At 42.4% G+C, this 14648-nt stretch overlaps 1 protein-coding gene across 3 annotated transcripts in view; it reads right to left on the minus strand.

The window, feature by feature from the left end:
* Nucleotides 1–587: 587 nt before the first annotated feature.
* The window catches only part of Hmgxb4 (HMG-box containing 4), a 41551-nt gene continuing 27490 nt past the window's right edge, over nt 588–14648 (minus strand). For all 3 annotated transcript variants that reach the window (XM_028854878.2, XM_028854876.2, XM_028854874.2), the window contains 6 exons: nt 10162–10243; nt 8321–8385; nt 7270–7375; nt 6260–6429; nt 2587–2709; nt 588–2155 (listed from right to left, as the gene is read on the minus strand). In XM_028854878.2, coding sequence (XP_028710711.1) covers nt 2111–2155; nt 2587–2709; nt 6260–6429; nt 7270–7375; nt 8321–8385; nt 10162–10243 — 591 coding nt within the window. In that variant the 3' untranslated portion in view covers nt 588–2110. The remainder of the gene's footprint in view (nt 2156–2586; nt 2710–6259; nt 6430–7269; nt 7376–8320; nt 8386–10161; nt 10244–14648) is intronic.

Below are 14648 nucleotides of genomic sequence, written 5' to 3' on the forward strand. Positions count from 1 at the left end.
GTGAATGACAGGTTTTTATAATTTTATAGCAACTATGATTAACCCAATTAGGGAAAAGACAGCTAAGACAGGACTACAAATATTAAAAATGAGATCTTTAATATAAGTACAAAATTTTGTTTCTTTATACAACTGTAATAGGATTTGGATCAAACCACTAGGATTTATTTAAAAAAAAAAATAAAACAATGATATAAAAACAGCAAGAAGGCCTGAATCCAAAGTTTTCCTCTAATAGTACCAAATACACAAGTTACAGATTATTATACAAATGTGTACAAATCTTTAATACAAACACAACAGGGCTAGGCTTCAGAGGAAAACAAACATGAAAAGTCGGCTCTCTTCAGGAGTTCCCTGCGTCTGTAGCAATGACGATGGACTGGCTGCTTCCTGCACTAGGTGTGTCTTCTTGGCCTCTCCTTCATACCCTGTTTCTCAAAGGAAACTTCTGTAGGTTCAAATGAGGTTCTGACCTGTTCACTCAAATTTAAATTTCTGCTCTTCTTTTTTTGTTTTTTGAGACAGAGTTTCTCTGTGTAGCTTTGCACCTTTCCTAGAACTCACTCTGCAGCCCAGGCTGGTCTCGAACTCACAGAGATCCGCCTGCCTCTGCCTCCCAAGTGCTGGGATTAAAGGCGTGCACCACCACTGCCCGGCTAATTTCTGTTCTTCTTGATTTCAGTTCCCACATATTCCTGTTTCCTTCTCCATTTCCCAGATTAAATCTCAAAACTGCTCTGATCTGAAAAAGGGACTGAGAGAAGCTCAGCTGTGAAGCACAGTGAGGCTATGGGAAGGAATTAAACAGGGTGGCAGCTGGCTACATGGTCCCCAAAGATTGCTGTGATGCTGCCCTGTTCCATCTAGGCTAGAGGAAGAAAGCATGGAAAGGGGATCTCACACCAAGTTTCCAAACAACCCTGGAGTGCTCGACTGTCTTCTAATAGGGAAGTAGGTCTGGTTCTTTGGGAATAAGGGCAGTTGGGAATTGTGACATTCCTTTCTATTTCACTTTCCTAACATTATTGAAGGCCATGAAGCTCCTTTCTGAATCATAACACCTTAACATATGGATGACTTGGAGCTTTTAGACAGACATGAAGACATGACAAGTCTGTAGCTCCACATGCCACTGCTGGTGGAGGCTTATTATTAAATTATATATACAGAAATTTACAGGATAAATTAAAATCTAAAAATTCTAAAGAGTTAAATACACATAATTAAAATATACGCTCACACGCACATAGAGATAACCCCACTGTGAACGGAGGACTCCTTTGTGATTGTGTGTGGAATGCAGAGCACAATTTGCCCACCAGGGGAACCAGAGCGGAACCAAGAAGCTGCAGACTCTCTCAGGATTTGGTCAACCAATGCTGCCAACAGAAGACACAGCTTTGGTTTTACAGACCCAGCCTTCTTGGCCAGTGCAGGTTCAACAGGCGGCACCAACAGCTCTGGCCTCTCCAAGGTATTTCTCTGCTGCCAAGAATCACATAACTGAGGCTATCAGCAGTGTCAATGACTGTGGTACCAACGGTTACAACAAAATTGGAGACACAGATCCTCTTTAGTAGGAATTGGAATGAGTCCCTTATCAGTCCACCTAAGCCATTTCCACCTCCCCCCAGGTCTCTTTGAGTCTAATAGTTTGTAGTCATCTGGCCTCCTCCCATAATCTTTACTATATTTCCAATTATAAGACAGGTAAGGCAAATGGTCAGTGATGGGTCTGGAGGTACAACCAAGCTTGGAAAAAAAAATCACATTTTAGCTGTCTATAAGGAGATACACATGGTACCCAGAATAAGCCCCTAGTCCCCAAATCACACTGATTTTTAAGGCAGATTTTTTTTACACAAAAAATAATTCCAAGCCCACATTCATGCCAAAGTTTCCTTTTTATCTAAACCCTTGCCATTTCATAAAATTATTAAAAGCAAAGTAGTTATAATCCTATGTATATACTGTACATTATATATATGTATATATAGATATAAAAATTTAAAACCTACACCCAGAGATCAGTAGAGGATCTGGAACAGTCATATATACATGAACTAGTGAAGGGGTAGACAGGGTTCTATCCCAGGCTTCTCGGAGGTCACAGTCCAGGCATGATGTATGCAATGTTGTCCAGCGTGTTTGACTGCAAACAAGGAGAAAGGCTCAGCTGTGGCATGCCTCCCTGTGGTCCCAGAGACAGGCCATGTTCAGGGGGATGGGAGAGTGGGCTAGAGACACAGGCATGCTGCTGTCAGCTATGCCAGGAGCTTCTTCACTCATGCCTCACATTAGACCCGGCAGCAGGAAGAAGTCCCTCTACTGCCTTTGAGTTGCAGCCCCTCAAGGGCTAGACTACACCGATTCTCTCCAAAGTACTGTTGTGGAGGTGGCACGTTTTCTAGGTTCACTGAAACCACAGCATACAGTTGATAATACAGTGTCATGCTCTGTGGGACAATATGTGATAGAAGTGCCATGTGCTACCAAGCCTCAGGAGCAGTGCTTGGTATGGCTCCCAAAGGCCCCAGCTCTAAAAAGCTAAGGAAAACAACAACAACAATAACAAAAACTCACCAAGACCTGTTTGGGACAGCCGTTCAATTCAGGTAGTTGTGTGGTCAGGCATGCCAAAGGGCCAAGAGCACAGATAATTGAATCCAGGAGCACGGACAAGCTGCCGGATACTGCTACCATGCCCTGCAAGGAAAGCAGACAGCAACTAAACCTCTCACTTGCTCTTGCTGCTCAACGTTCTCCTGCTTGTAAGGTTTCATTCCTCTTTTACATCTTCTTGATAAAACACAGTAACAAAAGGCACTGTGTGTAGTCAGCAGAGGATCTGTGAGAGGCTACTGGAATTCACTCCAGGCAATCAAGCAAAATCTTAATAACTATTTGCTAAGTTTCTGTCATTTCTACACTACATTGCTACTGAACCTTCTCTCCTCAGTGCTGATGTCTTCACTCACAATCTATAGATTTTCTCAGAAGGCCAAGTAGGAACTCTAATCACATACCCCCAGTCCCCCCCCACCCCCCTCCAAAACCCTACTCAAAAATCCTCTGCAGTCCCAGAACAGGAAACCACAAATACTTCAGTGTCTACCAAGACGTCTGGTTTGGATGCCTGCCTTATCTTCCTGCTTTCTGTGTGTGTACACCCTACCTCAACAGTTAAGCAGGAAGACTCTTCCAAAGATCTTTTCAAGTAGGGCTGGAGCCTAAAGCCTCAATGGCTACTTGCTTCTTGGTTGCTAGTAGCCATCTCTGGTGCCAGGTCAACATCGTGGAATCACTATCTCTATATAGGTGTAAGTGCTACCTGTGGGTTTGGGCATGCTGCTGGGTGTCTGTTGCCTGCGGTGTACATACAAATTCTCAAAGCATCTCTTCACACATGTGTGCATGGTTCTGACTGTTAGTCACATTAAATTATCTTTCCAGTTAGGCTGTAAGCATCCTAAGACAGCCAATAGACTGTTAGGTTTTTCTACTCTGTAAGTTCTTGGAATAATCTCATAAGAACTCAAAAATATTTGCCAGCTGGGGGGTGGCAGAGGCAGGTGGATCTCTGTGAGTTTGAGGTCAGCCTAGTCTACAGAGGGAGTCATAGGACAGCCAGGGCTGTTACACAGAGAAACTCTGTCTCTAAAAACAAAAATAAAAAAATATTTTCCAAACAAAAAGGAATTATCTTGGAAAATCTGGACAATGAATAGTGCATAAAACCATTTTACAGCTTGTGGTGGTGGCACACACCTTTAATCTTGGGAGGCAGAGCCGGGAGGATCTTTGTGAGTCAAGGCCAGCCTGGTCTACAGAGCGAGATCCAGGAAAGGTGCAAAGCTACACAGAGAAACTCTGTCTCGAAAAACAAACAAACAAACAAACAAAAAACAAAAAACAACAATAAAAACAAACAAAACAAAAAACCATTTTACTTTCAACTTTTTCGAAAATATAATAATGGTTAAATGTGAAACTTTAATAAAGATCACAGAATATTTTATTCTGGAAATACTTTTACTTATTGAGGTATTTGAGTATTGTATGAGAATGCCCATGTTCTTTCAACACCTGCTGAATTTTTAGAAAATAGCCAAAGAACTCAGATGTAGATTCATTTTCTGTAGCTTTTGAATAATAATTTAACATTTATGTAAAGCAAGTCATTAGTTTTTATATTCTTGCACTGATTTTCTAACTTAAAAATGGCTTTAATAGGGCTGGAGAGGTGGCTCAGAGGTTAAGAGCACTGCTGCTCTTCCAGAGGTCCTGAGTTCAATTCCCAGCAACCACATGGTGGCTCATAACCAACTGTAATGAGATCTGGTGCCCTCTTCTAGTGTGGAGTGCAGGCATACATGCAGGCAGAACCCGCATATATAATAAATAAATAAATCTTTAAAAAAATAACTCTAATAGCATACAATAATTCCTTTGCTGAAATGTCTCACAGCTGATAACTGAACTGCCACACTGAGTTAGCTAAGGGGAAGATCGGTTAGAAATGAACTTTCAGAAGGACAAAGAAAACCACAATAAAAGATCGTACTTTTATGTGTCAAAGTGTGTTGCCTGCCTGTATTCTGTGCACCGTGTGTGCATGATTAGAGAGGGTGTTTGGGTCCCCTGGAACTGCAGTTACAGACAGTTGTCAGCGGCCACGCGGGTTCTGGGAATGGAATCTAGGTCTTCTGGAAGAGCAGCTATGCTCTTATTTCAGCCCCCTTTTTCTCTTTTTGTTTTCGAGACAGGGTTTCTCTGTGTAGCCCTGGCTGTCCTGGAACTCACAGAGATCCATCTGCCTCTGCTTCCCAAGTGTTGGGATTAAGGTGAGCGCTACATCTCCTTTCATTGTTTTGATAGTGTAATATAATTACATCATTTCCCTCTTTCCTTTCTCTCACCAAACCCTCCCACATTCCCCTCCTTGCTTTTTCAAATTCGTGGCCTCTTTTTATCATTAACTGTTGTGACAATCCTGGAGGTGCATGTGTGTATTTTTCTCCTAAGCACACAAATACAACCTGCTCAGTCTGTATAATGTTACTTGTATTTGTTTCCAGGGCTGACCATCTGGTACTGGATAACCAGTTGCTGTGCTCTTCCCTGGGGAAGACTGTTTCGTCTACTCTCAGTATTCCTTAGTTGCCTGTAGTTCTTTGTCTAAGGTTGGGGCCCTGGGAGCTTTTCCCTAGGACCCTTTCTTTAAAGGTAGAGTCTCACTCTATAGCCCTGGTTGGCCTCAAACTTGTGATTATCCTCCTGCTTCTGGCTCTTGAACGCTGGGATTTTCAGAGAATGATGGGAATTCTTATCCTTGTATAATCTTGTCTGACCATTCAAAACTGCAGAAATTGTACTAAACAATCCCAGCTCTCAGAAGGCTCCAGGGGTGTCCACTAATTTTTTCACTACATTTTAATTTACCTGGGCTTATTTTTTTGAGACAGGATTTCAGTCTGTAGCCCAGGCTGATCTTGAACTTGCAGCAATTCTCCCGCTTCAGCCTCCGAAGTTCTGGGATTATAAGGCTGAGCTGCCATGAGTGGCTTCTACTTAATTTTTAAAAAAATTATGTTATATGTATGGGTGGGTGTTTTACCCCCAAGTATGTCTGTGCACCACATGCATTCAGTGCTTAAGGAGGCTAGAAGGAGCCAGGAGGTGGTGGTGCACGCCTTTAATCCCAGCACTCGGGAGGCAGAGCCAGGTGGATCTCTGTGAGTTCAAGGCCAGCCTGGGCTATCAAGTGAGTCCCAGGAAAGGCGCAAAGCTACACAGAGAAACCCTGTCTCGAAAAACCAAAAAAAAAAAAAAAAAAAAAAAAAAAAAAAAAAAAGAAAGAAAGAAAGGAGGCCAGACAGAAGGCATCAGATTTCCCAGAATTAGAGTTGCAAGTGGTTGTGAGCTACCCTGTGCATGCTGGGATCTGAATCCTGGTCTTTGGGAAGAGTAGCCAGTGCTCTTAACTGCAGAGACATCTCTAGTTCTTCCACTGAACTTTTAGAGACTAAAACCCAGCTACAGGGTATCTTAACTTCCCCTAGTGCCACTGTTTCTACAGGATGGTATACTGGTATAAACTCTAAGAGCCAGTAGGCAGACTCTGAATCTCTAGACATCTTTTCACTACACCATGGGTACCTGGCATTATTTTGCATTAAGTAGTTGCTCATTAAATGAACAAATGGCTCTAAATGGTATAAGAAACAGAAATCCTGCTAATGAGTGCTGTGCTTACCTCTGTCTCCTGCAGGCGGTGTCCAATGAGGCTGAGGGACTCTCCTAACAACTGGAGATGAGCAGCGACATCAATGGGCTCTGTCTCAGGAGCTTTGGCTGGTGAGGCTGGCAAAAGCATTGTGGTTGGTGGGGACTTCTTTTGGGGTGACAGTATTCCCAGAGTAGAAGCTGAGAACAGAGAGATGAAAATTTGCCCATGGCCTTCAATGTCACAAAAATGACAATTTCCCTCTTAAAAAAACTATACCAGGCATTAGCTAATTTATGTTTGTGAGCTAAAATTAGTTTGACTTCTTTTTTTGTGACCCATGAGATAAAAATAGTTTTACTTAAAATTTTTTTAAATTTATATTTATGTATATGAGCGTTTGCCTAACATGCATGCCTGTGCACCCACATGTGAAAAGTGCCCAGAAGCCAAGAGAGAGTACCGGATTCTCTGGAACTGGAGTTATAGTCAGTTGTGAGCAAGGTTGAAGCTCGGATTTGAACCCTAGTCATTTGAAAGAACAGCTAGTGCTCTTAACAGCTGAGCTATCTCTCTAGCCCCTAGTTGTATACATTTAAAGGGTTGTAAAGAAGAAAAACAAATAAAAAATGTATATGTGACTGGAAATGCACATACCATCCATACAAAGGTTGTAACATCCACTTTCTAGATCCTTTTATTTTTTTTAAAGACAGGGTCTCAGTGTTGTCCAGACTAGTCTATAATTTGCTATGTAGAGCTCAGGCTAGCTTTGAATTTGCCACTCTCCTGCTTGCTAGGTTAGAGGTAGGCTGAAGGACCCACCCTTATTTTCTGGATCTTTACAGCAAAGCCTGTGACTCCTTACAGTTTCTAAATTTGAACTACTTCTCTGCAGCCTGTAATAGTCAGTAATACTTGGGTGTCAAGGCCTACTTTTATTATAAGCTGTTTGCCCTCCCAAATTCCTAGCAAAGAAGCAGAATTCACAGGGTGTTGGGGGAAATCTGTTCAAAGCAGGAGAGAGAAGCGGCTGCTACCTCTGACTTTCCCGGAACCTTCTGCACTGGATGCTTTTCTTTTCACAGTCGTGGCTTCAGCTTTGTTCTGTTTGTGCTGCAGATACTGAGCCTTTTGCTTCCAGATCTGCAACAGATCAGCCACACATAATTTAAAAAGAAAGACAAAAGGGGAAGCAGAAAGGGAGTAGGGAGCTGGGAGAAGGTGGAGAGAGGACAAATAGGAATTCTGGATCTTAGGTCACTCAAGTGGCTTTGAGCTGATAAGCTGATCTTAAATGCAGGACTGTTAGAATACTACAAGGTTAAACACAGGTCACACAGCAAGCTCAGTATAATGTCCATGTGGCTAACCACTTCCTCTAACCTGTCTGGCAATGGAAAACAGCAAGCTATCAAGAATAATCTGAGTGGAAAAGAGCTGTATTGTCTAAAAAAGCCATTCTTTAAAGTAAGAATGGCAGTTTTTTGTTCCCACACAACCTTTGTACCAAATGACTGGGATGCGACGGCACATAATTCAGACGTGACTGTCACTGCTTTATTAGCTCTTCTACTTTCCTTTTTGTTTTTTTGAGCCAGACTTGTTATACAGCCCAAGCTGGCCTTGAATCCATGACATTCATGCCCAAGTCTGCTAAGCGCTGAGATTACAGGCATGAGCCACCATACCCAGAAGTCTTATTAGCTTCTTGATAGGAGAATGCATTGCTAATGGTTGATGAGGATGGAGTCCTAGAGTTTGGCTAAGGGAATCCCATGCTTCTCTTATCTAGAGGGTGAAGGTCCTCAGTCCCCAAACCATGGCTGACTGGCATGTAGAGTGCTGTGACTTTAAATTTTCTTTTTAAAATATTTTAATCAACTTGGCTCTTCTTGTTTTACTTAAATATGGTTTTGGGGGAAAAGTAGACAGCAGTAGAACAAGGCCGTTTTCTTACAGCGAGAATAGCCTGGCCCAACAGTGGCCGTGTCCCTGCTGGCCACTTCTACTGCTCCTTTCTCACTGTTCTCGGTGTTGTGTGGCTGGCAGGCAAACAGCAATGGAAACTGTGCAAGAAAATATACTTACTAGTTTGTCTTTTTCTGGCAACTGCTTCCATACTTCAGCCAATTTTTTACTAAGTTCCCCAAAATCTGGTATAAAAGAGTTAAAAACAAAACAAAAAAATAGCACTGTAAGAAACAGAAGACTGGGGAAGCAGAAACTGGAAGAGGGTTTGGCGGGACAGAGTTCTTTTTCTTTTTCCCCAAGACAAGGCTTCTCTGTGTAGCTCTGACTGTCCTGGAACTCACTCTGTAGACCAGGCTGGCCTCGACCTCAGAGATCCAACTGCCTCTGCCTCACAAGTGCTGGGATTAAAGGTACACATGTGCCGCCATGCCTGGCAATGTCTACTTTTTCACAGCATTTTTGTGGCATGGACAACTACTTTATACATAAGTTCAAGGAAACAGAGACATAATGTGACCCGTGTAAGGTCAAGGTAGTGTCTGCTCATCTTACTAAGTGCTAACACAGAGACAAGCACCAACACTATAAAATACATGCAATGGAGCTCAAGGCCTACACTGCTGGAAATAAAATGCATATTTTGCATATTAATGTGCATTGATGCATTGGGTTTTTTTTTTTGTTGTTGTTTTGTTTTTGTTGTTGTTTGTTTCTTTTGAGACAAGATCTTGCTATACTGCCCAGGTTGGTCTGAAACCTGTGATCTTTCGAGGTTAGCCTCCCCAACCCAGGGATTACAGGTACAGACCTGGCTCCTATATCTGTTTAATTTATGCTTTCTTCTTCTTCGTATTTTATTTTACACAGGGTTTTGTTGTACAGACCTGGCTGTTCTGGATCTCACTTTGTAGACCAGGCTGGCCTCAAACTCACAGAGATCTGTCTGTCTCTGCCTCCAGAGCACTGCGATTCAAGGCGTGCATCACCACTGCCCAGCATACTTCCCTCTTTTATTGGTTAAGAAATACATACTGGGATGATTCTCAGAAATGCAGAAACACAAGGAACCTTGAAGCTTACTAGCCATATGGATGAGTTCTAGGTTAAGTGAGAGACTCTGCCTCAAAAAGTAAGATGAGACCAGCAAAATGGCTCTGAGGATAAAGGCATTCACCACTAATGATGAACCTAAGTTTGATCATTGGGACATACATGGTAGAGAGAACTGACTCCTACAAGTTGTCCTCTGATCTCCACTGGCATATATGCACACATGTACACACACAAAATAATACATAAAATCCAATAAAAAGGGGCTAGAGACATGGCTAAGTGGTTAAGAGCACTGCTTGCTCTTCCAGAGGTCCTGAGTTCAATTCCCAGCAACCACATGGTGGCTCACAACCATCTTGGAATCTGATGCCCTCTTCTGGTGTGCAGGCATACATGCAGACAGAGCACTCAGACATTAAACATAAAAAAGTAAGGTGGAGCCAACATGGTGGCACACACCTGTAATCCTAGAGAGGGAAAGGCAGGTGGCTCTGTGAGTTTCGAGGACATTCTGGAGTTCCAGGACAGCTAGAGCTACATAACAGAAAACAAAACAAACAAACAAAATACTACTAATAATTAAAAACCAGGTGGAAGCAACTGATGAAGATACCTGACATCATCATTCTCTGGAAAACTCTTTTATAGGCTGGGTGAAATAAAGGATTTGTGGAACTGAGGAATTACAATTTATCTTCTGTTTGAGACAGGGACTTACTCTGTAGCACAGACTCCCTTAGCCTCCCTGGGATTGTAGGCATGAACCACCCAAACTGGTTTCAATTTGTATTCTAATGCTATAGGGGGAAGAGGCCTGGTAATCCAATTAATTAAATGCACAGCTTCAGAGAGTAGAAAGTAAAAAACAAAACAAAACGAAACCCAAAGCTCAGAAAGGTTCTTACCTATACCTGGATGGTCAGCCACAATGGTTACTCGATACTCTTTACAGAACACCTGGTAGGCAGACATGTTCTTCTTTTTTGGCTAGTGTCACACACACACAAAACACAACAGGGCAAAAGTTGATTAGGACCCAAGTAGTATATTTTCTATATTCTTCAGCCACAAAAGAGTGCCATCCTATCAATCAGCTTCCCTGAAGAAGATAATTTAATTTTTAATCCATGTTACTTATTACCCAGGGGTTAACATCAGATCTAACATGCCAAACATCTGTGAACACCTTCATTCTTATATAAAAACCCCATGGTGCATAATTCTTTGAGCATCAAGTACTAATTCTTTTTTTTTTTTTTTTTTTTCCAAGACAGGGTTTCTCTATGTAGCTTTGAAGCCTGTCCTGGAACTCACTCTGTAGCCCAGGCTGGCCTCAAACTCAGAGATCCGCCTGCCTCTGCCTCTGGAGTGCTGGGATTAAAGGTGCGTGCCACCATCACCTGGCCAAGCACTAATTCTTATAAGATCTCTACCTTCCCTTGAAGAGACTAATTTTCTCATCCTTGAGAATCAGAACCACTTTTCTTTTCTTTCTTTTTTTCTTAGGTTTTTTGAGACAGGGTTTCTGTGGACCAGGTTGGTCTCTGCCTCTGCCTCCCAAGCTCTGGAATTAAGGAATGTACCAGCACTGTCAGACTAGGGGTTCCCTAGTTGGGTCAGCTCAACCCTGGAGCCAGAAATGCACACCCTAAATCAATGTTACTTTTTCTTTTTCTGGGTTTGATGTCTCATCTTGTAGCCCGTTTCCTAACCTTTGTAGTTTATCATATTTTATTCAGATTCCAGTGGTGGAAAGGTGCGATAGTTAAACCTGTAAACAAGTTGGACATGGTGGTACACACCTTTGATCCCAGTACTGGGGAGAGAGAGGCAAGAGATCTCTGGTACACATAGCAAGTTCCAGGACAGCCAGGGCTACATAGAGAGACGGAAGGAAGGAAGGAAGGAAGGAAGGAAGGAAGGAAGGAGGGAGGGAGGGAGGGAGGGAGGAAGGCACTGCAGACAGTTATTAGGTAGTACCAAGAAGGGCTCAGGCTCTTCACTTCAGCATATGTGGTGTGGTACCATTAAAGCACTGGACTGTGACAATGCCCAAAGCAACAAAGGGATTTTCAGAAACAAAATCTGTATTCAAGCCAGTTCTGCAAGGGAAGTACAAGATTCTTTATCACATGTTATAACTCTCTACTGAGGGAATGATGCTGAGTGTCTCTACCTGGAAAAGGACATAAGTTTAAAATATCTACCCAAACCTCCATTTGTGGATGAAGAAAGCAAACAGAGAAACAGATTTGCTAAGGGCCATACTGAGTGGTCATGGAAAAAAACAAACAAACATACAAAACCCTCTCTACTTCCTTTATCTAGACGCTTCAAAGTCTGATGATCTCCTAAGAGGCCCTTCTGGTCTTATAATTAGTAAAAAGACACACACAGATCAACAATTTAAAAAGCTACTGGCAACTTGTTTGCCTTAAGAGTGATTTGTGACTAGAACCCAAGTCCCTTATGTCACTTCACAGAGCTGCTTGTTTGACCAGGGAAAGCCTGACTGTTTTCTTTACTGCCTTGGTCACCAATACTTACCTGAACTATAATGGTGTGTTTGTCTTTAGTCTATGCTGACCTATTTGCATGCCTGAAACACACTAGAGTAGAGAAGAAACAAGTCTGTACATTTCTAAATCTTTCCCTCCAGCAGAATCTATCTCACCGCTAAATATTGAGATATTAGGGAGAATATGTATATAGAAACTTTTATCTCATTTAACTGTATTACAGGTCTTACAATAGGCATTTTAACAATGTTGTCTTAAACATGGTTCAATATTGTTACTAGCCCCGAAGTCACTTGGAGTTTAACATGAAGTACCTTCATAAGATTAATTGTAATTCTTGGTCAACACCCAGATTCACAGACTGAAGGAAAGGGTTTCCCTATTATAGAGGACTCTATCCATTATAGAGCAAACCAACTAGTATTTATCAAATAATCATACTGGCTGTAATAAAATGAACTTGAATCCTAGATCTTACTAGCAGGAAATTAAGAACAGCAACTGGGTGGAGGGGGTGACAGGAGAGGGAAAGGATGGGGGGGCAGGACAGGACACAGGACACACATGAACTTTACCTTTAAAGGTCCAACATCTCATCTTAGATATGCTATATACTACATGGTTGATCTTGAGTAAGCACACAAGAAATGGGTAGCTTTTCTGATATGTGGCAATAAAGTATTTAAACTAGGATGTGTGGCTCACATTTACAATCCCAGGACTCAGCAGGCAGGAGTATTACTGAGAGTTCTGGGCAAGTCCCAGGCTATAGTCAGAGACCCATTCATTTATATTTACTGAATATTCATCATGTGTCAGATGCTGTGAATATAGCCAGGATTGAGATATATAATCTAACAGATAAGACATACATTTGTTGGCAAGGCAGTGGTGGCACATGCCTTGGGTGGTAAGTGAATCTCTGAGTTCAAGTCCTGTCTGGTCTACAGAGTAAAAATAAATAAATAAATAAATAAAAATTGTCGCCGGGCGGTGGTGGTGCACGCCTTTAATCCCAGCACTCGGGAGGCAGAGGCAGGCGGATCTCTGTGAGTTTGAGGCCAGCCTGGGCTACCAAGTGAGTTCCAGGAAAGGCGCAAAACTACACAGAGAAACCCTGTCTCGAAAAAACCAAAAAAAAAAAAAAATTGTCACAATAAAATGAAGAATTTGAAGGGTGGTGGCAGCACACACTTTAATCCCAGCATGGAGGCAGAGGTAGGCAGAGTTCTGAGTTGATGCTAGCCTGGTCTACAGAAAGAGTTCCAGGACAACCAGGGCTACATCAAGAAACCCTGTCACAAAAAACCAAACTAACAAAAACCCCACAGAATTTGGAGACCAACAGAGAGATCCTAATCAAACCAAACACCAGCTACACAAATGGTTTCATTTTCCTTAGTGTTAACTTATATAAATAAAATGTAGATGGTTGAGGAGGTAGTGTGAGAGCTAAAGTTACATTTAAGTTAATTACTAGGCCTAGGAGATCCATGAAACAAAAATGTCTCTGATTTGCAAGCCCCCTGCTCAAGGACAGACAGTTCCTGAAAGGCTAGAGGCCAATGTTAATGGGAGATAACGGCATGTTTTCTCCACTCCCTTAAGTAAGTCTGTTTGACCCATATGCACTGGATGTGCTTGATCACCTGTGGGTGGAGGTTCAAAGGCAGAAATACATCAGGATGTATATTTGCTCCTGATTGGACCTGATGGAAAATGCAATGAATTACGGGTTTCCCTTCTTAAGCCTCTGTAAACCGAGACTCGGGGCCATTTCCCAGGAACCTGGGTATGGACCTGGCCAGAGCCCACCTACCAGGCCAGTATTTAATTAAAGCTTGCTTCAAATTTGGCTTTAAACTGTGCTAGTGGTCTTATTCTCACAGTGGCAGAGCACTGGCCTAGCATGCAAAGACTATCTTATACTACACCATAACTCAAAGGTGGGGTTAGTAAAATGTTCCATGCTTCAGCAAGTGCTCAATATTGTTTTTGTGGTAGGAAGAATCCAAGATGTCCTCCCAGACTCTGCCCCCTGGCTTGCATGTCTTGTAGCTATCTTTTTGTGAACGAGGTGCTGAATAAAAAGGGCACTGGCCCCTCTATATATTCTATTACATAGCAGAAGAGATTTTGCAGTCATAATTAAGGCATCTAATGAGCTCAATCTCAGTCAATCAAAAGGGAGGTTTTCCTGAATGAGCCCTTAATTAAAAAGCCAAGCTAGTGCACGCCTTTAATCTCAACACTCTGGAGGCAGAGGCTGGTGGATCTCTGTGAGCTCCAGGCCAGTCAGAGCTACATAGTGAGACCTGGTCTCAAGAGAACAAAACAAAAACTGAATCAAAGTTTGTATACAGAGGTATAAGACCGAAAGAGAACTAGCATGGTAGTAAAGAAAAGGAGTGCTCAAGGGTGCCGCTTGCCACAGTGCTGGGACAGCGAGCACTGACTGGCACAAGGATACACGTGCACACTGGTGGGACACAGCAGAGGGCCAGAGACACTCACAGCAATGTGCTCAACTGATCTTTGACAAAGGAACAAGGCAGCACAATGGAGAAAAGACAGTATTTTAAATGAACAACTAGATAATCACAAGCTGGAGGCAGGAGGGGAGTCACCACTACAACAAAATAAAAAAACCTACACACAAACTTTATATCCTTCAAGAGAATTAATTCAAAACAGGCTTAAAGATAAAATACAAAGTCAAAGGGCCAGCAAGATGGCTGGAGGAGGGGGTGGAGGGAGGTGTTTGCTTGCTGCCAATCCTGAGAACCTGAGCTTGATCTTGGGGCCCATGTGGTGGGAGGAAAGAACCAATTCCTGCAAGTAGTCCTCACACATACACACCCTACAAACAAATG

The sequence above is a fragment of the Peromyscus leucopus genome, chromosome 5 (genome assembly GCF_004664715.2).
Source record: "Peromyscus leucopus breed LL Stock chromosome 5, UCI_PerLeu_2.1, whole genome shotgun sequence".
NCBI classification, from domain to species: domain Eukaryota; kingdom Metazoa; phylum Chordata; class Mammalia; order Rodentia; family Cricetidae; genus Peromyscus; species Peromyscus leucopus.